The sequence below is a fragment of the Myxine glutinosa genome, unplaced genomic scaffold (genome assembly GCF_964187855.1).
Source record: "Myxine glutinosa unplaced genomic scaffold, kmMyxGlut1.1 SCAFFOLD_1675, whole genome shotgun sequence".
In the NCBI taxonomy this organism is placed as follows: domain Eukaryota; kingdom Metazoa; phylum Chordata; class Myxini; order Myxiniformes; family Myxinidae; genus Myxine; species Myxine glutinosa.
In genome coordinates this window covers 292-21,761 of record NW_027617770.1, presented here as the reverse complement: position 1 = coordinate 21,761, position 21,470 = coordinate 292, and the positions used below count along the sequence as shown (strand labels likewise).

The following is a 21,470-nucleotide window of genomic DNA, read 5'->3' as shown; positions in this document are numbered from 1 at the left end:
GTCACCGGACCCTGGTGGGGGTTAAGACCTCCAGGGGGCGAGGTGGTTTCTCAAGCCTGGGATGGCATTTATTGAGGACCACTAGGGGGAGGTGTTGTGGGTCGCGCTTTGGTGGTGGCACCGCGGACGGCCAACTTGGGCCCGATGTGGTGACCACCCAGGCATGCGGCCTGACACCCTCTCCCCGAGACTCTGGGACAGCCAGCATTTGGTGACCTGACATGCTGTGCTGGTCTATGGACGCGGGTCGAACCGAATGGACAGGGACGGACATAGCCTGCCGGACAACCATTGGGGCATCTGTGGAACATGATGGTGAGAATGATCTTCCACCATGGACATGGGGTCCAGCCATGGGAGGCATGGTATGACCTGGGCCCCACAGGGGGGGTCTGGTGGAGTGTGGCGTCCCTTGTCCGTCGGGGCGCCCCCCGAGCGCGTGGCTCGGGCCGGCAGGGTCACCGGACCCTGTTGGGGGTTAAGACCTCCAGGGGGTCCGAGGTGGTTTCTCAAGCCTGGGATGGCATTTATTGAGGACCACTAGGGGGAGGTGTTGTGGGTCACGCTTTGGTGGTGGCACCGCGGACGGCCAACTTGGGCCCGATGTGGTGACCACACAGGCATGCGGCCTGACACCCTCTCCCTGAGACTCTGGGACAGCCAGCATTTGGTGACCTGACATGCTGTGCTGGTCTATGGACGCGGGTCGAACCGAATGGACAGGGACGGACATAGCCTGCTGGATAACCATTGGGGCATCTGTGGAACATGATGGTGAGAATGATCTTCCACAGATGTCTCGTTATGATTTGTGGACTCTCGGGTTGGGAAGTGAGCCATGGGTTTGTTGACTAGGAAGTTGTAATGTGCCGAGCATATGGGCCATGCTCGGCTGGCATGTGTATGGCAAAGCATCTTTCTTTGGTGAAATTAGTGAATTGTGACAAATGTTTGGCATGGGTAATCTAAGGTTAGATGCAAATTTAAGGGTTAATTTTGAAATGTCATGGTGGTCACTGCACAGTGGCACCATTATTGATCCAGGTGTGTAGACCAAAGTGTTGGAGGCTGTGATAAAATTGACAGGTTAGCAGGACACAGCCTTCAACTAGTTGCGGGGGCGTTGCGCCAATATTTGGGATGCGGGGTTATGGGGATGTAGTTGTGTAGTCTGAGGGTCAACGTGGTCCAGTGCGTGTCCGAGGTGTGTGGACCATGTCTTCTGGGTGGGTCTCCTGGTGGAGCATGGCTGTCGACTGGACCTTGGTGTGGTCAAGTGTGGGTGGGCACTGGGGGGCTGCAGTTCTGTGGACTGGGGGACGAGGGCAGCGTAGGTGATGTGAGGGGAATGCCACGCACTGCGACCGTCTCCCCCAGGGCAGAGGTTGTGTGTGCGGTAGTGTTTGTTGGTGGCAGGTGCTCACCACATTGGCCAGCTGGGGCTAGTGCAGCTGTGTTCCTCGCAGGGGGGGCGAAGGATGGATGGTGGGTCGCACCCTTATGGACACTCATGGGTCATGTTGGCGTTTTGATTGCTCACCTTGTCCCGATGACCCTTGCACGGTGGAGGTGCGGAGGTATCGTGGCCACAGATAGTTGTTTAGAACAGTTCACCGTTGGATGCGGATCCACATACCTGCCAGTTTCGTGGGGAGAAAAGTGAAATTTGGAAGAATTTGATTGGTCCAATGATAAATTTTGGGATTTTGAGGGTGGATGGCACTTTGGACCTGACCAACCAGAAATTACCTGCACATCAAGGTAAAGGTTTACTGTCCTTGATGTTTACTGTCCCAGGCTTCAGGACTTGCTTATGGAAATTTGGGGACATGTAATTTGGAGTCGGGGGCGGGTGAGAGTGATGACATGGTTGGTGAGGGGGATGGAATGGGTGCCACAGAGTCTTGTGGGTGGCGTCTGTTTTTGTGTTGTGGTTATGTGTTTTCATGTGGTAGTGAGGTTGGAATAATGGATAAGTGATGATTATTGTGTAATGGTAAAATGTGAAACGGATATTTCACAAAGGCAGGCCATGGCAAATCTTTTTGTAACATCTGCTCTGAATTGTGTTGGAAAATTGAATGGCAGCGGGGGGAGGAAATGTGTTTTGGGGATTTTGTGGGTGGGGAAGGTGTGTGTGCGTCCGCAGGTACAAATCAAGCTCTGAGGAGCGATGCCTACGCCCCCCCCCCCCCCCCTCTGCGGCAATTACCCCTGGCAGCCAGTGGTATCTGGAAATTGGAGCTCGTCGGTGGAGGGCCTGTTTGGGCGCCGTGGGGTAAAGGAGACTCCCGGCGACCCGTGTAGCTGCGCTGAAGCAGGCGGCCACAGAAGAACCTGGGGTGTGGAGACCCTCACCGGCGGGGTAACGGCGGAAAGGGCTTTTTGGCTGTCACAGGGCCAAGAGGTAAAGGGAGGGGGGGGGGGCAATGAACTTGAGTCAAGTGACTTGTTTTTGGAACTGCAGGCACCACAGCCTGAAGCGCCCCCACCATCTTATTTGCGCGGTACCTCCCCGCTGCCTAGTTGAGAGAAATGCACACACGTATATGACACCAATGCCATGGTCCTGCAGGGGGGTGAAATACGTGCTTGTAATAATTTTGTGTGTGATGACTTATGGCAGGGGTCGGCAAGTAAGTTTGGCCTCAGGCCAATTTTTTTCTAAGCCACTAGGTGGCGGGCCAGAACATAATTAATGGCTAATTTAAGAAATTGATTGATAAAAAAATTTAACTGGAACTTGCAGTTACAGACCACCTTATAAGACATACATGTGTGGGAGATGCACAGATTGGATTTCCATGTTGTAAATAATAAATGTGTATCATTTTTATTTTGAGGACTGACTGCTTCTCTGTTACGCACGACACATCATCACCCGGACTGACCATTTAGCGGAGCTAGCTTATTCTAATTGTTTGGCATACTTTTACCCTCAGTATTATTCACTGTAAAATGTGAGTGTTAATTTAATTCTGAGATTGAACAAATGGACCCTCTCGGGTCCATTTGTTCACTCTCAGAGTTAAATCAACACTCGGATTTTACTGTGTTCATTGGCCTCAGTGACCCCGCTCCTCCCACACGTACAACGTAGCATTATTATTGTTTTGATTGTTTGCATGCTGAGGGTACGCCATTACGTTGTCTGCAGCCTACTTGAGTGAAGTTAGCTAAACATTTAACCTGGTAGCTAGCAAAAGAAAAATGTGTCAGGACTTCTGGCTGATCGCTTTTATATGTGTTCGTTGTTCTGTCTGGTGAGGTGTGTGTGTGAGTGTGGTGTGACCACGTGTGTTTGTTTATGTTTCTGTCACCATGTGTGTCTTGGCTCCGCCTAACTCTGTTTCTCCTGTCATTGCAGGTTGGCTACTCCCACATTCCTTTCAATCTCCCCCATGCAATTCCTTTCAATCTTCCCCGTGCATTCCATGTCCAATCACACGTCTGTCTCTCATTTGTTAATCGTTTGGTCTCAGCTATTTATGCGCCCTCATTCTGTCTGTTCCTTGCCAGATCGTGCCTGTGTTTCTACCGAGCCGTTCCAGCGTTTTTTCCCGTATTGAGTCTCCTGTTGATAACACGTACCTGTTTTCCGACTACGTTTCTGCTTGCTCTGCTACATTACCTGTGCCCGTGTTTGACCCCGTTTGTCCCTGGATTACGTTTGCTTGCCGCCTGGATTTCCGAACTCTGCCTGTCTCTGGAATATTCTATTGCCTACTGATTTGGACCCCGTTTGCTGGCGATATAACTTTGACTGTGCCCCGGCTCTGAGTTTTGGATTACGGATTTACATTTACTGCTGTGATTTTCTGTTTGTTTATTGATTTATTGACTTCCTTGAATTTTTCTTGACAAAATGTCGTTATCCAAAAGTCTAAAGAGGAAAGTTGACAGTGAAAACAGGACATTCAAAGAAGAATGGAAACAGAGCTATGCGTTCATCCTACCTAGTTTCGTCAACGCTAAGCCGTTGTGTCTTATCTGCAACGAAGTTGTCGCTGCTTGCAAGGAATATACATTAAACGGCACCACGAGACGAAGCATGGCACCTTCAAAGTGGCTTTTCCGCTCCAGTCAGAGGCACGAAAGGGCAAAATTGATGCACTGACAGCAAGCTATGCGCACAGCAGCAGGATACTAGTGCGAGGCCTCACATCCCAACAGAAAGTGACAAGTGCATCCCAAAAGGCGTCTTGGGTGCTCGCACAGCACAACAGGCCGTTCACTGATGCAGGGGTTTTCAAGGAGGTTATGGTGACAGTTTTGGAGGAACTGACAACCGACAAGTCGATGGATGGTATCATTGCCTCAGTGAAACAGGTGCCCCTCTCTGCGAGGTCTGCTACCCGCCGCATAGAAGCACTGTCGGAGGCTGTGCAGGGAGTTATTATCGAGGGTCTCAGTCAGGCCAATTACTTTTCCCTCGCCATTGACGAGAGCACTGACAACACAGATGTAGCCCAGTTGTGCGTCTATGTTAGATATTTTGATGGAAAAGTGTTCAGGGAAGAGCTGCTGTCTCTTATCCCAATAGAAGGGCACACCACTGGGGACATTATATTTACTAAACTGGAAGAGTTGTTTAGGCTTCATTCATTGTCATTTGAGAAGATTAACCTAATCGTGACAGATGGGGTTCCTGCTATGGTGAGAAAGCGCAGAGGTCTGGTGAGCAGGTTGAAGGAGCTCACCTCCCAAATGCATGGGCTGCATGGCCTCATCCACCAGAGTGTCCTTTGCGCCAGACTCAGTGCTGAGCTAAAGGAAGTTATGGATAAAGTGATGCGTGTCATTAATTTTGTCCCGGTGTGTACCCTGGTTTAGATTAGGTACACCGTATCCCCGCGTGTCGTAGGAGGCGACTCAGAGGGTTGGCGTCAGGAAGGGCATCCGGCCATAAAAACATTGCCTCAAAAAGAGAACCATGGCAATTACAACTACATATGGGCAGGGTGCAGCCCGAAGTGGAGATCGGTTTCTGAGGTTTGGGACATGGAATGTAGGGACAATGACAGGGAGATCAGGAGAAGTGGTGGAAGTATTGATCAGAAGAAGAGTGGACATATGTTGAAAATAATGATTGGAAAGCTCTTGGTGAACGTCATCATCGGATATGCTCCGCAGGTTGGTCGGAGCGATGAAGAGGACAAGTTCTGGTGTGCGATAGAGAAACTGATGGAAAACGTGAAAGATGAGGAAGTTGTTGTGGTAGGAGGAGACCTAAATGGACATGTGGGAAGGAGTATGGACGGTTTTTAGGGAGTTCATGGGGGTTACGGATAAGGTGCGAGAAATGAAGAAGGTGAAAGGATTTTGGAGTTTGTGATGGAGCTGATTTATTGATTTGTAATACTCAGTTCCAGAAAGAGGATAATAAGTTGGTTACATACACGTCAGGTGGGTCGACGACAACCGTTGACTACCTGATGGTGCGTAGGCGAGATAGGGGGCACCTCCGGGACACAAAGGTGATCCCGGGGGAGGAGGCTGTTTCACAGCACCACTTGGTTGTCTGCGACATAAGGGTGAAAGGTGCGAGGAGAGCTCGACGGGTGAAGTACCAACCGAGAATGAAGGTGTGGAGGTTGAAAGAGGTGACGGTAAGGGAGACTTTAAAAGAGAGGCTGAGTAGGGTAGAGGATGATGTGGTTGAGCTTGAAAGTGGTTGGATGTCAATGAAAGAGTCTGTTGGGAGCCGTTGTTGAGGTATGTGGGATGGACAAAAGGACCACCGAGGCAGTCGGAAACATGGTGGTGGGATGATGAAGTTGGAAAGAGGATTGACGAGAAGAGGAAGAAGTTCAAGGAGTGGCAGAAGGCGAAAGGTACGGGAGCAGAAAAAGCAGAGCATGAAAGTTATAAGGCAGCCAGGAAGGCTGCAAACGGAGTGCAAAGAAAGAGGTAGCAAAGGCGCAGGAGGCATGTAGGAAAATGTTCGGAGAACACTTGGATTCGGAAGAGGGTCAGAGAGCGGTATTCAGGATTGCAAAGCAGATAGCGAAAGAGAGGTGTGATGTGATGGGGGTGAGTTGCTTGAAGGATGAAGTGGGGCAAATCGTTGTGGACCCAGATGGAATTAAAGGAATATGGAAAAGATATATGGAAATGCTGTTGAATGCAGAGAATGAATGGGATGGCAACATAGAGAGTAACCCAGTTTTAGGACCGGTAGAGAAGATAACTGAGAAGGAAGTTGAGGAAGCGATAAAAGCAATGAATGAATGAATGATCGTTTTTAAGGCCATTTTCCCCGCGAGGGCGGGGGTTAGCCTTGCGGGCCCCATGACAATCATGGTTCCCTGTTTCAGGCAATGTTTTTATGGCCGGATGCCCTTCCTGACGCCAACCCTTAGTCACCTCTTACGATGCGCAGGGATACGGTGTACCTATTCTAAACCGGGGTACACACCGGGATCATTCATCCCAGCAAGCTGGTACTCAATTTGCCGACCTCGGAAGGATGACAGGCTGAGTCAACCTCCCTGGCGTTAATTCAGCGATCGACCGGGATTCGAACCCAGGATCCTACGATCCCAAGCCGGCACCCTAACCGCTAAGCCCACTCCAGGCAAATAAAGCAATGAAGCGATGAAGAGTAGAAAATAAAAGCAATGAAGCAATGGAAGTTGTGGGATAAAAAGCAATGAAGCAATGAAGATTGATAAAAGCAATGAAGGGTAGAAAAGCGGGAGGGCCGACGGGAATTGTGGGAGATATGTTGAAGGCAGCAGGAAGTTGGGGTGTGAAGAGAATGACAGAGATCTGTAATCTGGTGGTGAAAGAAGGCTGCATTCCAGTGGATTGGGAACCGAGTACCCTCGTCCCTCTATACAAGGGGAAAGGTGACCCTCTGGAGTGTGGCTCGTACCGAGCGATAAAGTTATTGGAGCATGGAATGAAGGTATTGGAAAGGGTGTTGGAGATGAGGATAAGGAAGAAGGTGAAGATCGACGAAATGCAGTTTGGATTTATGCCAGGAAGAGGAACGACAGACACGCTGTTTATTGTGAGGCAGTTGCAGAAGTACATTGAGAAGAGGAAGAAGTTGTTTCTTGGGTTTGTTGATCTGGATAAAGCATTCGATAGGGTTCCACGCGAAGTATTGACATGGGCATTGAGGAAGTTAGGAGTGGAGGAATGGTTGATCAGAGTAGTGATGGCAATGTACAAAAGAGTGCGCACAGCTGTAAGGACGAAGGACGGGAACAGTGGTGAGTTTGAAGTGAAGTTGGGAGTGCATCAGGGGTCGGTACTAAGTCCACTACTATTTGTAGCTGTGATGGAGGTGCTGGTTCAGAACGTAAAGGAGGGTTTACCGTGGGAGTTGTTGTATGTGGATGATCTGGTGTTGATTGCAGAAAATATGGATGGACTGAAGGAGAAGATGAACAAGTGGATGGAATGTATGGAGACAAAAGGTCTGAAAGTGAATATCGGAAAAACGAAGGTGATGGCAAGTGGTAAAGCATGTGGTGAGGTGGAAAGAACTGGGAAGTGGCCGTGTGCTGTGTGCAGGAAGGGTGTCAGAGTGAATTCCATTCAATGTACAATGTGCGCTGAGTGGGTTCATCAAAAATGTAGTGGTTTGAGAGGGTCATTAACCAGTGTGGCAGCTACATTCAAGTGTACGGTGTGTACAGAGGGAGCTGCAGATAGAGGAAATGTTGAGTTGGATCTTGGAGACGGCATGAAGCTGGAAGATGTGAAAACATTTTGTTATCTAGGAGACATGCTGAATGGAGAAGGTGGATCAGACTCGGCAACGGTTGCTCGAGTGAGATGTGCATGGAAGAGGTTTCGGGAACTGAGTGGCGTGCTGACGAGGAGGGGAGTGTCGTTGAAGCTGAAGGGAAAGGTGTATGCTGCATGTGTGAGAAGTGTTATGATTTATGGGAGCGAGACATGGGTAATGAACGTAGAGCAGCAACGAAGGCTGGAAAGGGTGGAAATGCGAATGGTTCGGTGGATGTGTGGAGTATTGTTGAGAGAGAGGAAGCCAAATGATAAATTGCGAAGGATGATGGGAATAGAGCCTGTGATGGATGTGCGGAGTATCGTTGAGAGAGAGGAAGCCAAATGATAAATTGCGAAAGATGATGGGAATAGAGCCTGTGATGGATGCTGTGAAGAGAAACAGTTTGAGATGGTTTGGTCATGTGTTGAGGAAGGATGAAAGTGACTGGTTGAGAAGAGTGATGGAAATGAATGTAGAAGGAAGTAGAGGACGGGGAAGACCGAGAAAGACTTGGCTAAAGATGGTCGAAGAAGAAATGCGGGCAAGGGGGTTATAACAAGGGGAGATGCAGAAAATAGGGCAAAATGGAGAATATTGTCATGGGGACCGTAAGTCTAACCCCCGCTCTTGCAGGGAAAATGGCCTTGAAATGCCTGTTGTTGTTGTTGAAGGAGGTGGTGTTGGTTGACTGTGGTGTCCTGCAGAGAAGGGGGCGGTGGGGGGGTCGCGAGGGAAACAAAGAGGGATTCTGCCTGCTTGCCTCACGCCGGCGGCTGGCTGCGGGCACGATTCTGCGCCATTTTGTGCACTTCCCGAGTGGTGGTTCGAGGCGACGACCAGCAGCCTTACCAGCCATTTGGGGACGCAAAGCTGAGTTCTGCCTCAAACTCAGCTTCGGCCAGGAACTCATTATAAAAGGGATTTTAGTTTTACTTTCGTTTTCCCCGTGTTTGTATACGAGTCTGAGTGGAGGGTCCCTCATTTAGGAATTTTAGTTTTTACCTCACCTTTCATTGTTATTTGCATTTATTTTCTTAAAATCATTATTTGTTGAATTTGAATTTTCTTGTCCTGGTTGGTTTCTGTGTCTGTGGGGATTGGATAACCCCTGCGTGGGTGTCCGATCAGATAAGACCTCAAACCTTTCTGCGCATGTCACTACCTCCAAGTTGGGTATACACCTCGGAGTTAAAGCTCGTTTTGGCGATTCGTCCTCTTGGAGTCTTAACACCGGGGACACGACAATATGTGTGTGTGTGTGTGTGTGTGTGTGTGTGTGTGTGTGTGTGTGCGTGTGTGTGTGTGTGTGTGTGTGTGTGTGTGTGTATGTATGTATGTATGTATGTATGTATGTATGTATGTATGTATGTATGTACAGTCACGTGAAAAAGTAAGTACACCCCATGTAAAGTTTTGACTTTTTCAACATTTCAACATACAGCTATTTGATCTTCATTTCAACAATATTGACAGATAAAGGTGATATAATGCAACAAATATCATGAAACATTTACATTTTACTACTCATCTCATCGACCTCCACCTATGTTAAGGATAAAACAAGATGGAACTACTCATCTACCTCCACCTATGGTAAGGAGCACTAGCATATAATGCAGAGCTCTTCTGGTTCAGAATTATGAATTTATTTGCTGGCCTTGCATTGATGCTGTGGTATTGTCATTGTATTCTTGCTACAAGGCCCAAATGGCCTATTTTCAGTCTTTTAATACCCTGAAGACAGCAATGTTCGCACATTTAACTTCAATGACAAAGCTCAGTATGACAGTAATGAAATGTCAATTCTATGCCCATCTTCACATGGTGTATTTTTGCTTTCATTGCACCTGTGTTTGAGTTCATATCTTCACAAACACGAGTGACCGTGATTTCTAAGCAGGGCTACCTGTTTGCCAGCAACCGAATACTTGGCACTGGAAGTTGGCTTGCCAAAGTCCAAGGAGTCGTCATTTCTTGCTCCGATCGACTTTAGTCCTTTGTTTAGGATCCCACGCAGGTAGTTGTAGTCTGGTTTCTCAAGGTAGTCAAGGCCATGGACATACTTGAAGAATTCGGTGATCTCAGCTGCACAACACAAGAGCGTACATTACATACGGCTGCGAAAACAACAACTGCAGGGTGAATGTCATATGTGCAATCTTCTTCTTTAGTATGCAGCATATATAGGGCCTTGGGGTATCATCATTTTGGCTGAGGGCACGGCCCTGCCACTGATACGGTCCTCTCTGTACGTCCGGCAGGAATTTGGCCAGGGTGCCGGCGATAGCTCGCCTACTGTTCATGAAGAACACTGTGGTATCTTTAATGTCCACCAACAAACGCAGGCAGACAGGATGCCCAGTTAAACGTCCATCCGAGGGACGGTACACACATTGATGCATCGCCCTGCCTGGGAAACACCGGGATAACAGTTTATAGCTGGGTCGGGATTCAAACCCAGGCCGTCCAGCTTAGAGATGAGTGTGCGTACCTCTAGGCCATCCTGTCAGCCCTCGTACCTACTGTGCGAAGCAACTATCCTTAAGCATTGCCTTTACCTGGTTTTTCTTGAGAAGGGAAGCAATCACTCATCAGTTCAGAAATGTTGTTCTTGTACCTTAAGAAAAATAAATAGAGGAATTAAATTCACCATATATTCGACATTTGCATCACATTACCACCCAAATACCCAACGAGAACCTTATAAAATCTCATAAATAACTAGTCTGGATGCTTGTCCTCAGTCCTGCTGATCAAATGCAAGTATGTAATGCATTCAATCCATCATTTAAGCTTTTTCCGATGTCATCGATAGCTGTATTGTACTGAAATACGCAATTTGGTGTCTGCCTGTCTGTGGTGATTTTTGACCGCAATACATTTAGTAGTAATTTAAATCCAATCTCAACCAAACATGACAGGAGGACGAAGGGTCACACAATGGAGGTTGTAGCAAATTAATTACCCCTCCCCCACCCCAAGGGGGTTTCCCCGCCAATGGGGATGAGTGTTGAGGTGTATATCCACATGAAGCTAGTTTTATCATGGCATTTCTCCAAGGTCTCTTCTAATAACAAAACTAATGCTAATAGCATAATATTAATGTTATTACAAAACAATATTAATACTATTAATATCCCACCTCCACAAGGGGTGTTTCCTCCTTGAACAAACGCCGAGTTAAGGTGCATAAATTGCTTATCGTGCCATTTTTGTGAAGGCAACGGCCTCTACCAAAAGTAACTAGAACAATGAGACTGTGTCCCCAATATGCCTCAGTAAAGTCCCACAACAGGTAGATGCCATCGTTCGCTGTCCTAAAAATGGCCGAGCAGCCGCACACAAGCCTAAGATCACAATGAGCAATGCCAGGAGTTGGCTGGAGTGGTGTAAAGCTCGCTGCCATTGGACTCTGGTGCAGTGGAAACGAGTTATCTGGAGTGATGAATCACATTTCACCATTTGGCAGTCCGACGGACGAATCTGGGTTTGGCAGATGCCAGGAGAACGCTACCTGCCCGAATGCATAGTGCCAACTGTAAAGTTTGGTGGAGGAGGAATAATGGTCTGGGGCTGTTTTTCATGGTTCTGGCCCCTTAGTTACAGTGAAGGGAAATCTTACAATGACATTTGACGCTATAGCATACAATGACATTCTAGACTATTGTGTGCTTCCAACTTTGTGGCAACAGTTTGGGGAAGGCCCTTTCCTGTTTCAGTATGCCAGTGCCCCCGTGCACAAAGCGAGGTCCATACAGAAATGGTTTGTCGAGATCGGTGTGGAAGAACTTGACTGGCCTGCACAGAGCCCTGACCTCAACCCCATTGAACACCTTTGGGATGAATTGGATTGCCAACTGCGAGCCAGGCCTAATCGCCCAACATCAGTGCCCGACCTCACGAATGCTCTTGTGGCTGAATGAAAGCAAATCCCTGCAGCAATGTTCCAACATCTGGTGGAAAGCCTTCCCAGAAGAGTGGGGGCTGTTAAAGCATGACCTCTGACCAGCAAAGGGGGTGGGGGGGACCAACTCCATATTAATGTCCATGATTTTGGAATAAGATGTTCAATGTTCGAGTGTCCACATACTTTGGTCATGTAGTGTATGTGGTGTAAACGATCTGCGCTATGATATGTTCTGCGCAAGAAAGGGAGACATCAAACCTGTGCGGCTCCCACCATGCACGGACACACTGCTGCAGCGCACACTGTACACATAACCAAGCTGCTATCCGGAGGCGCAAACTAGATTGCTTTCCAGACATCTACAAGCCATGAGAAGACCATGGGTGGTAATTCAACAGTGAAAGAGAACAAATAATTCAGTGGATGACTGATGTCTTGCTAATTCAGTGGATGAAAGAACCCTTGCCAGCTCTAGATGTTTTGCTAAGTCTCATCACATGGAAGAGTTGCTGCCAGCCAGACTGTTTTTTTTTTGTGCACCAAGTCAAGGCTCGTAAAAGAGCTAACACATAGAACATATAATAACGGGAGCGGGAGACAAGATGGGGAGAGAGAGGGAAGCACAACAACAGTGGAGAACAGGGACATCGGGAGATCGGGAGAGGGCTGGGGCAGGCTACACGGGATAAAACAAGATGGACACCACAAGGACTTTCAGGAAAGAAAACAGGGAATTAAAAGAGGCAGATTTGCGGTGGATTAATGGGGGTAGAAAAGATCAAGGTTTTCGATGGGGAAAGATAAGAGATGGTAGTGAACGGCTGTTTTAAAGACCTGGAGGGAGGAGAGGGATTGAAGAGAGTGAGGGAGTAAGTTCCAGAGGCAGGAGAAAAGACGAAAGAAAGAGTGAAGGTGAGTAGAGAGCCTAGATTTTGGCAGTTTCACCAGAAAAGGGTTGCTGGCAAATCTTGTGTGACCTGTAGAAATATTTGGGGGACAGAGCACAGAGAGAGCAGGGGGAGCAAGGCCAGAGAGGAGTCGGTAGAAGACAGAAAGACCACCAACCTGCCTGCGGTGTGAGTGAGTGAAAGGCCCTCACAATCAGCTTCATCGCGGGAGATTCCAATGATTCTGAAAGCTTTGGTTTTTACAGCGTGAAGCCGAGCTAGGTGTGAGGCAGGAGCACCAGCCCAGACGGGAGAACAGTATTCCATTGAGATGTGGATGAAAGCCTTGTATGTGGTGAGGAGCTGAGGTGTGCCAAGGAAGGACTTCACACGACAGCCAGCTTGGAAATGTGGTTTTCCCAGGAAAGATCATGGCAGATAGTGAGACCCAAGAGCTTGAGTGACAGAACTTCTTGGAGAGGATTGTTGAGAAAGTAGACGGGAGGGTTGTCCAGATGATCTTTTTGGAGAGACAGAGTGTGAGATTTGTCAGGATTGAAAGACATGTTCCACTTGTTTGAAAAGCATTATCAAGAAGCACAAGTAGGTTTAGAATTAGCCGTTCATTCTCTGGAACGGGTTTTGTGTCTAATCAGGGTACAGTGCTCACTTTGGGATGATTTAGCAGCTCAGCTTCACTACACTGGCGATCTCAATTATTTGCGATCGTTGTTACAACCAACTCTGGTGTTGGCTTAGCGGCTAGGGTGCCAGCTTAGGATTCTAGGATCCTGGGTTCGAATCCCGGTCGATCGCTGAATTAACGCCAGGGGGGGGTGACTCAGCCTGTCATCCTTCCGAGGTCGGCTAATTGAGTACCAGTTCACTGGTAATTCCCTGTTTGTCGTAAAAGGCGACAAACAGGGTTGGCGGCAGGAAGGGCATCCGGCCGTAAAACATTGCTTCAAAAAGGGGACCAACAAAAACAACAACAACCACGGTGCCCGAAAAAGGCCAACCCCCGCTTTGCGGGGAAAAATGGCCTCTAAAGGTGGTTACAACCAGAGACTCACCTGTAAACGGCGTGGTGCTTTTTCAACAGATTCTAATCTCACAGTTTGAAGTTCCACTTTTTTGACTTGGCAACAAACAGACACGAATAGGAATAAAATTGGTACGAAACGCATTGCAAAAGACGTTAACAATTCGCTCAGTTGCATGAAACGTGCACTATCCGGTCCTTACTCCATGTTTGTACGAGGTTTAGTGCATTGGTGACCCCTATAATACCTGTACACTGACAGGATGCTCTAGAGTCTAGACTTAGAGGTACACACACTCACCTCAAAGCTATCATTAGAATCTCGACCCCGCTATAAACGATCATTCCGGGTTTCACAGGCAGGGCAATTCATCAATGTGTGTTGCCACCCCGAAGATGGATATTAAAAGGGTGTCCCGTCTGCTGGAATTAGTCGTTGGGCATTGGAGATCCCACATTGACCTTTGCGAAGAGTAGGTGAGTTATCATATCACCGACACCCTGAACAAATTCCAAATTCCTGCCCCAACTATTCCATCACTACCACCCTTTTAACAAGATTCGGCACTTGCATTTGCTGAAACACCGTACCTTCCACAAATCCTGGTGAGAAACCTAAAAAACAGCAAACTTTCACAGCATGGTGGGAGATTTGCTTTCACAATGAATCAACAACACCGTACACGCTGAATAATAACAGGTGGGAACTGTATGCCTGCTCTCGTGCATTTTATATACACTAGCACATCACCAGTGGTCATTGTGCCACCCCCACCCACCCCTCTCCTTACGCACGCACACACGCCACGGACGCTTCTCCTTTCACCAATAATTGCAAATATCTCGTAAATTTCTCGAGGAGCCAAACAAAAATATTTCTAAGGACCTCACAGCCCATACAACTCCCAACTCCCATCCCTCTCCTCAACAGGATCAATAGTAAATGCCATCATTCTAAATTTACCCTGTGCATTCACAAGTCCCAGATACCACCTTCTCATCAGTGTTAAAGCACAAAAGTTTGGATAGAACGCACGATCTATGAACATCGGACCTAATTCACAGGCCCATATGGCCGTCAGTTTGTGCAATACGAACAGCAACACATCAACATATGAGACAAATTGATCGTGACGTTCTCAGCTGTTTCGTTGTAAAGAAGCACATCACTTTCTTGCTGGTGGACTTACAGGTACCTTCCTTCGGCTTCCTTAAAAGTTGTTTTAAGTCGTTTCATTGTACAGTCCTTATCTGGGAGGCATGAAATACAACAAGGCCACAACAATGTACTTCCTAACTTGGGGTTTCTGCATTTGCGCAGCTGGGCAAATGGGGCGGATTACATCATTTTGAAAGTCGAGCATTAAACGCAGCCTCGCTTAATCGGACACAAACATTATATTTTGACACATAGCATGAAGCACATTCATTTTCAGGACAAACAAGATATTTGATAATCAACGGAGAATTGGCACATCCCATTAGTGGATGCTTCAACAACACAAGATGGCCACACCTGATCTTGGCGTCCCGTATAAAGTTTGCATCCTCACGACAATGTTCCCAAGGCAGCTTTCCGCACAACCACTGCATCAAGCAATATGCGAGGATCTCAAGATCTCCACGCCGAGATGGACCTACGACACACAAAGAATCGTTTTTCAAAAAAGCTCAGGTTCAAGATGAACACACGTGGAGAATGAAAAGAGTTCAGCTTCAGTGAATCCAGGCTTATAAGAAATCAAAATACTTTATTTAATTTGTCATACAAGTCCAATTCGAATTTTGCCAGGGAATGAAAGGCAGATAAGTGTGAGTTCTTCGATATTCAACTAAAGTTTTGTGGTGCTTGTGTGGTGGCAATGATGAGTATTTCCCCCTGCTATACCCGCCCAATCCTCTGGAGGGCAGTCTAAGACCATAAATAACAAATGCAATTGGAGTAATGGCCCATAGCACTGCATTCTGTTCTGTGCCAGACGATCTCCCCGTGGGGGATCCGCGCAGGGCGGGAGGCAGACATGTTTGTATATTGTCTCGCCGTCTCCCCACCAGCCACTATCACTGTCAAGGCCAAAATATTGTAAGCATTTCTCCCTCCAAAATCCGTTGTTATTACTCTATGGTGGTCAAGCATTCTTGTCTTTCTCCCAATGTCCTTCACTCTCTCTCTCCCAAGCTGGCTCGGCCAACTCTTTGATTTCTCAGTATGGGATGAGGGGAGGGGTGGGGAGAAATGTTGTGGACTATGTATATGACTGGCTTGGCGAGGAGAAGTCTAAGATTTCAGTGTATGGCTTGTGAGACTTCCCTGATGTATTGTGCGCATCCGGGCTTGCTACCAGCTAATGTGAGTCGTGGTGCTGTGCATCTCTGACGTCTCCCTGGCCCACACACTGAGCTATTCTGTACACATATTAGTGATCCTAGAATAAACCTCTTGTAGAACAGCTCCAGTGCTTCCTGGGTTTCTTCCTGGGGAGAAGGGGAAACGGGGGTGCTGGGTGCTGCCCCAACACTTGCACATCATTCATACAAATTACTTGTACGCATGTACTCACACACGCCCTTGTGTGCGTCGATGCTTGTGAACTCGATAGTACCATCATGGCAACGTTTAGGGTCTTCTTTGTATTCCTTATGGACACCCTCAGGACAGTAGCGGTAGGCCAGACCAAAGTCAAGTAAAGTCACCTGTCAGGGATGCAGGATAACAAGATAACCTTCCTCCATTATTTTTCAGCTGAAATAACTATAGACTTTGAAGTAGTAAAAAATACTACAGAAGAATCATGCGTATTTGGAAGTATGACAAATGAATCTCTTCTGACTTTACATTAATCACATTAATGACATGCGCTGCTCAAACGATGAACATCACGTGATACCCGTTTGTATTTTGATTCAGTTCAGCAAACTGGGTGCTTCTGCAGTTTCGGATACACAGTAATCCCTCGATATACGGAAGGGTTATGTTCCTTAAAATCCTTCTATTATGTGAATTCCCATCCATCGAAGATAATTATCCCATATACTCCCATGTGGAGATAAGTTTCCATGGAACAAAATCAAATCTTAATGCTACGATGTAAAGAAATACATATATTGACCTTCAATCCATATACTGCACTCAACATGGACTCTATGTTTCCATGTAGTCACTTCGATGCCGCGATAACTTATTGGCAGCCAGAGCTGTTACTTGTTGAACATTGGCTCATATTTTGTCTTTACCTTAGGCCGAAGTAGCAAGGCCATGTTGCAAAGCCGTGAACTTTCACGATGTAAACCGAAGGAATGCAAATCACACAGACCGCCGACCATGAAGGGAAGTGAGGAAACGCATGTGACGGAGGAGGGGGGAGGGAGGGAGGAGTCATATGAAACGCAGTGACAAACGACCAAGTATGAATTGTGCTCAAGATAAATAAAACACACAGATTATGCATATATATATTGTTGGGATATGAGGACTGTATATTTTTTGATTGTGTATTATTATTATTATTGTTTATTCTGCGCCCCCCTACCTCCGGAGCTGTGTAAAGGTGAAAGGGCATCCCATAATTAGTCCACAAGCATACACGTCAGCCAAATAATAGAATACCCCTGTTGATAGTTATCTCTTATTCTGTGTTTTAGAGTAAGGCTGTGTCTTCCATTAATTGAAGTACTCCATTGCACCAGTGAAAGAGAATAGATCCCCTTTCCTTCCCATCCCCAAAATCTCCATTTCCTTTTACACCCCCTTCCGTCATTGCCGGGCCTCGATTGCCGAATTACCTCCCCTCCAATAACCGCCATTGAACATGTGCTCGAATCGGAGAAGAAAGGCGTGCCCGCCCGTCGTCATCAAGGGCGGAACCAGAGGGTCGCGCGACCAACCAGGGCCGAGGTGAGCACCCCGATGGGCGTGTCCAAAAGGCCGGCGGCTTAATCGCCGGAGGCGCTATAAAAAGGCGCACGCAAGAAGCAAGTGAGTTGGTCGCCAAGAGAGTCGTGAGGAGTCAGTCAGTGGAGTCGGTGGTCAGTTGGTTGCGTTGGTTGCGGTGAGGAGTCGGTGGTGGTGGTCAGTTGGTTGCGTTGGTTGCGGTGAGGAGTCGGTGGTGAAGAGTGAGTGGACCAAGAACGAGTGGAGGGTTTGGACCAGACGCGTCCGACGAGGCGTGGCAAAGCACGCGACGTCCACAGCAGCCAAAACAGCAGCGTGGGGCCTGAACGGCGGCTGCTAAACGCGCCGGTTGTGCTGCGGGACCCCCTTGGACCTCCCTCTCCTTCCAGCCATCCACCTCCTGCCTTTCCACCCTTCTTGTGTACGTGAGCTTGTTTTGTTTGTTCTGTCCCTGGGTATTTAATTAAGTCTGTAGGTAAGCTAATAATTGCACTGTGTCTCTGATCCTTCTGTATATTATTTTATTATCTTTCCTTCTCCTTGGTTACTTTGAGCATGTAAATAGTAGGAATAAATTTAGTGGTATTTCCAACCTTTTTGTCTTCTTCTTCTTCTTCTTCACATCCGTGTCGCCTTTGTCTTTTCCCTATTGACTAGCTGCGGTGCGATCCGGCCAACGTTTGGGTGAAATCGGGTTCTAATCGGGGTGAGTAACTGTTTCGGTCGCGGAGCCTTCGCTCGGCAAAGTAACATCTAAACCGCTATCAGTAACAATATATATATATATATATATATACATATATATACATATATATATATATATATATATATACATATATATATATATACATATATATATATATACATATACATATATATACACATATACATATACATACATATACATATACATATATATACATATACATATATATACATATACATATATATATATATATATATATATATATACATACATATACATATATATATATATATATATATATATATATACATACATATACATATATATATATATATATATATATATATACATACATATACATATATATATATATATATATATATATATACATACATATACATATATATATATATATATATATATATATATACATACATATACATATATATATATATATATATATATATATATATATATATATATATATATATATATATATATATATATACATACATATATATATATATATATATACATATATATATATATATATATATATATATACATACTGAAACGCAAAAGAAACTTACCACCTTTGAAACCTTTTAATATCAACAATAACACTGCGTGTAGTAAATGTGTGAACTTATTTGTGGACAATAGTGTCCTCACTGTCAGACAAAACGGTCACGGATGGTCACTTGAACCATCAATGGTCACTTCATAGCACAGCTGTTGAACAGCCGTTTTGACTGTCAGTGATTAGCCAAGGGGTACGGGATGATTTTAATGAGCTGCACATGATGTCTTGATATTGGCTTTAAAAAGGCCAGTGCAAAATGGGCATTTCAATCAACATGCTACGATTGTCAAGGGATCAACGGCAGCGTGCCCTGGGCATGCTGCAAGGCGGACTGAGCTACCGTGAGGTGGCACGTCGCCTTGGCTGTTCACACCAGACGATATCGGCCCTGGTGGACAGAGCCGTGAACACCAAACGTGGAGAGTCTCGCGAGATCTCAGAGACGGTGGGAGGGATTTTCGAAGCTCCACACGGTCTCCACGTTTTTCGAAGTTAAGTCTGTTCACAATTGTATTTTGTCGAAACTGTATTTATCTTTCGGTGTGTGAAGTTATTGTGTGCAACTTTGGTTGTTTCTCGGTGTTTATCTTTCATAAATTGATCGTCTGTTTGCCGTGTCGCGAGCAAGGCCTTTGCCGCGTCGCAAACGATTTGAAATCGAAGTCAAGTGATTGTTCCCATTTGTATTTTCGTTAAAACTGTATTTATTTATGGTGTTGTACGTATATTGTGTCCCGACGAAGATTTTTCGGTGCAAATCTTTCATACCTGTATTGAAAATTGTGTTAATTCGTGTCGTGTCTTGAGGCCTTGTACAGTGTACACTGTACAACCTTGAGGCTTTGTTTTTCTCGCAGCGGTCCGTCGTTTGTGATCCAATAACTTTCGTTCTCTGTATTCCCAGTCTTTTCACCCATAGCCTACTTCCTTGTGTAAATCTCAACTCAAAAAAACAAACAAAAAAAAAAACAAAAAAAAAAAACATTCCTTCTCTGTTCTCATTCGTTTATTCATTCTTATTCGTTCGTTCGTTCTTCGACCACGTGTTTCTCCCCCATTTCCCCAGATAGTTTTCACTGTTATTAACCTTCAATGTTTACACTTTCCCCTCAAGTTATGTATTCCGTCATCTTTTATAACACCTTTTTCTTCTTCTTCTTTAAAAGGCTGCTTTCGACTTGCTCACCAAATCAATTCATCCCCAAAAAAATATCCATCTCCTATAGTGCCTTTTTTCTACATTCCCTAAACTCTCCTGCACTCCATCCTCCATCCAGCGTCCTTAAACGTATTTTTAACTCGAAGGTCACAAGAAACTCATTTTGCAATAAATGTTCGTTTCCCATAAATCGTACACTTTCTAAAATCCAATCTCACCCCTCCCCTCCAAATCTTCCCCATAACCCCTCCCCTCCAAATCTTCCCCATCACCCCTCCCCTCCAAATCTTCCCCATCACCCCTCCCTCCAAAACTACCCCCTCGCCCCTCCCCGCCTAGACGCCCCCTCGCCCCTCCCCTCCTAGACTCCTCCCTCACCCCTCCCCTCCAAATCTCCCCCATATCCCATCCCTTTCAAATCCCTCCCCTTGTCCCTTCCCTCCCAAACTCCCCCCTCACCCCTCCCCTTCAAATCTCCCCACCCTCATTGCTTCTCAATTTCCCCCCTCTCACTCCCCCTCCTCAAAGCGTCCTCCCCGCTTCTTCCCCCTTCCAACTCTCACCTCCATCTCCCCCAACCTTCTGCCTCGCTCTTCCCCCTCCTCAAATAACACCTCATTGTGCCTCACCCAATCACCATCAAACCTTTTGTCCGCCCCATCCTTCCCTTTCTCCGAGCTATTCTGAAATCTCTGACACACCTTCAACAGCTCTCCCTACCTCTTCCACCTCTTCCACATCTTACCCTACCCCTCCTCCCCCCTGTTCTGTATCTGATGCTCCCCCTTCCTCTTCATTAACGGTATGGACCTCAAACATCCGGGGCCTTCGTTCAAACTTAACTGATCTCTCCATACAGGTTGCTTCTGTCAAACCAGACGTGATCTGCTTAACAGAAACTTTCCTCCTTTATGATGTCTCTGATTCCTTAGTATCTCTCCCGGGCTACTCCCTCCTCCGGTATGATAGACCTGAGCCTCGTCCTGGAGGTGGGGTTGCTATCTTTATCAAAAACTCTCTTCCTCACTCGCCCTGCACTGCACTCTCTCCACCTCACCCCCAGGAATACCTCTGGCTACGGCTTCCCCTTCGCTCCCACCTCTTGTTCATATGTGTGTTGTACCGTCCACCAAACAGTGATGACTCCATCTACATCTCGCTGTCTGATAATATGGACCAACTTCTATCTACTCATCCCAACTCTCTCTTCCTCATATGTGGTGATTTCAACTGTCATCATGCCAGTTGGCTGGGTGTGGGTACCTCTCTCACCAGCCATGGCTCCTCAGCAAAGGACTTCTGCGACTCACTGGGACTGACACAATCTGTCAATTTCCCGACCCGGATCTCAGTCAACGGAACATCTTCTCTTCTGGACTTGGTTATGACTAACTTCCCTGAAAATGTCTGCTGCTCTTCTTCTGCTCCAATCGGATCATCTGATCATGTCCTTGTTAAAGTGGACATCTCTCTGACCATCCTCAGGGAGCCTGCTCAGCGTCGACGAGTCTGGCATTTCACTCAGGCCAACTGGCACGGTCTTCAAGCAG

At 46.6% G+C, this 21,470-nt stretch overlaps 1 protein-coding gene across 1 annotated transcript in view; it reads right to left on the bottom strand.

Annotated features, from left to right (window-relative positions):
* The window catches only part of LOC137436348 (serine/threonine-protein kinase VRK1), a gene marked incomplete at its 5' end in the record, with an annotated part of 53,216 nt that extends 36,942 nt beyond the window's left edge, over positions 1-16,274 (bottom strand). Inside the window, 4 exon segments of the mRNA XM_078769202.1 lie at positions 9,651-9,829; positions 10,303-10,361; positions 15,097-15,217; positions 16,142-16,274. Of these exon segments, the coding sequence (XP_078625328.1) occupies positions 9,651-9,829; positions 10,303-10,361; positions 15,097-15,217; positions 16,142-16,274 (492 nt within the window).
* Positions 16,275-21,470: the final 5,196 nt, after the last annotated feature.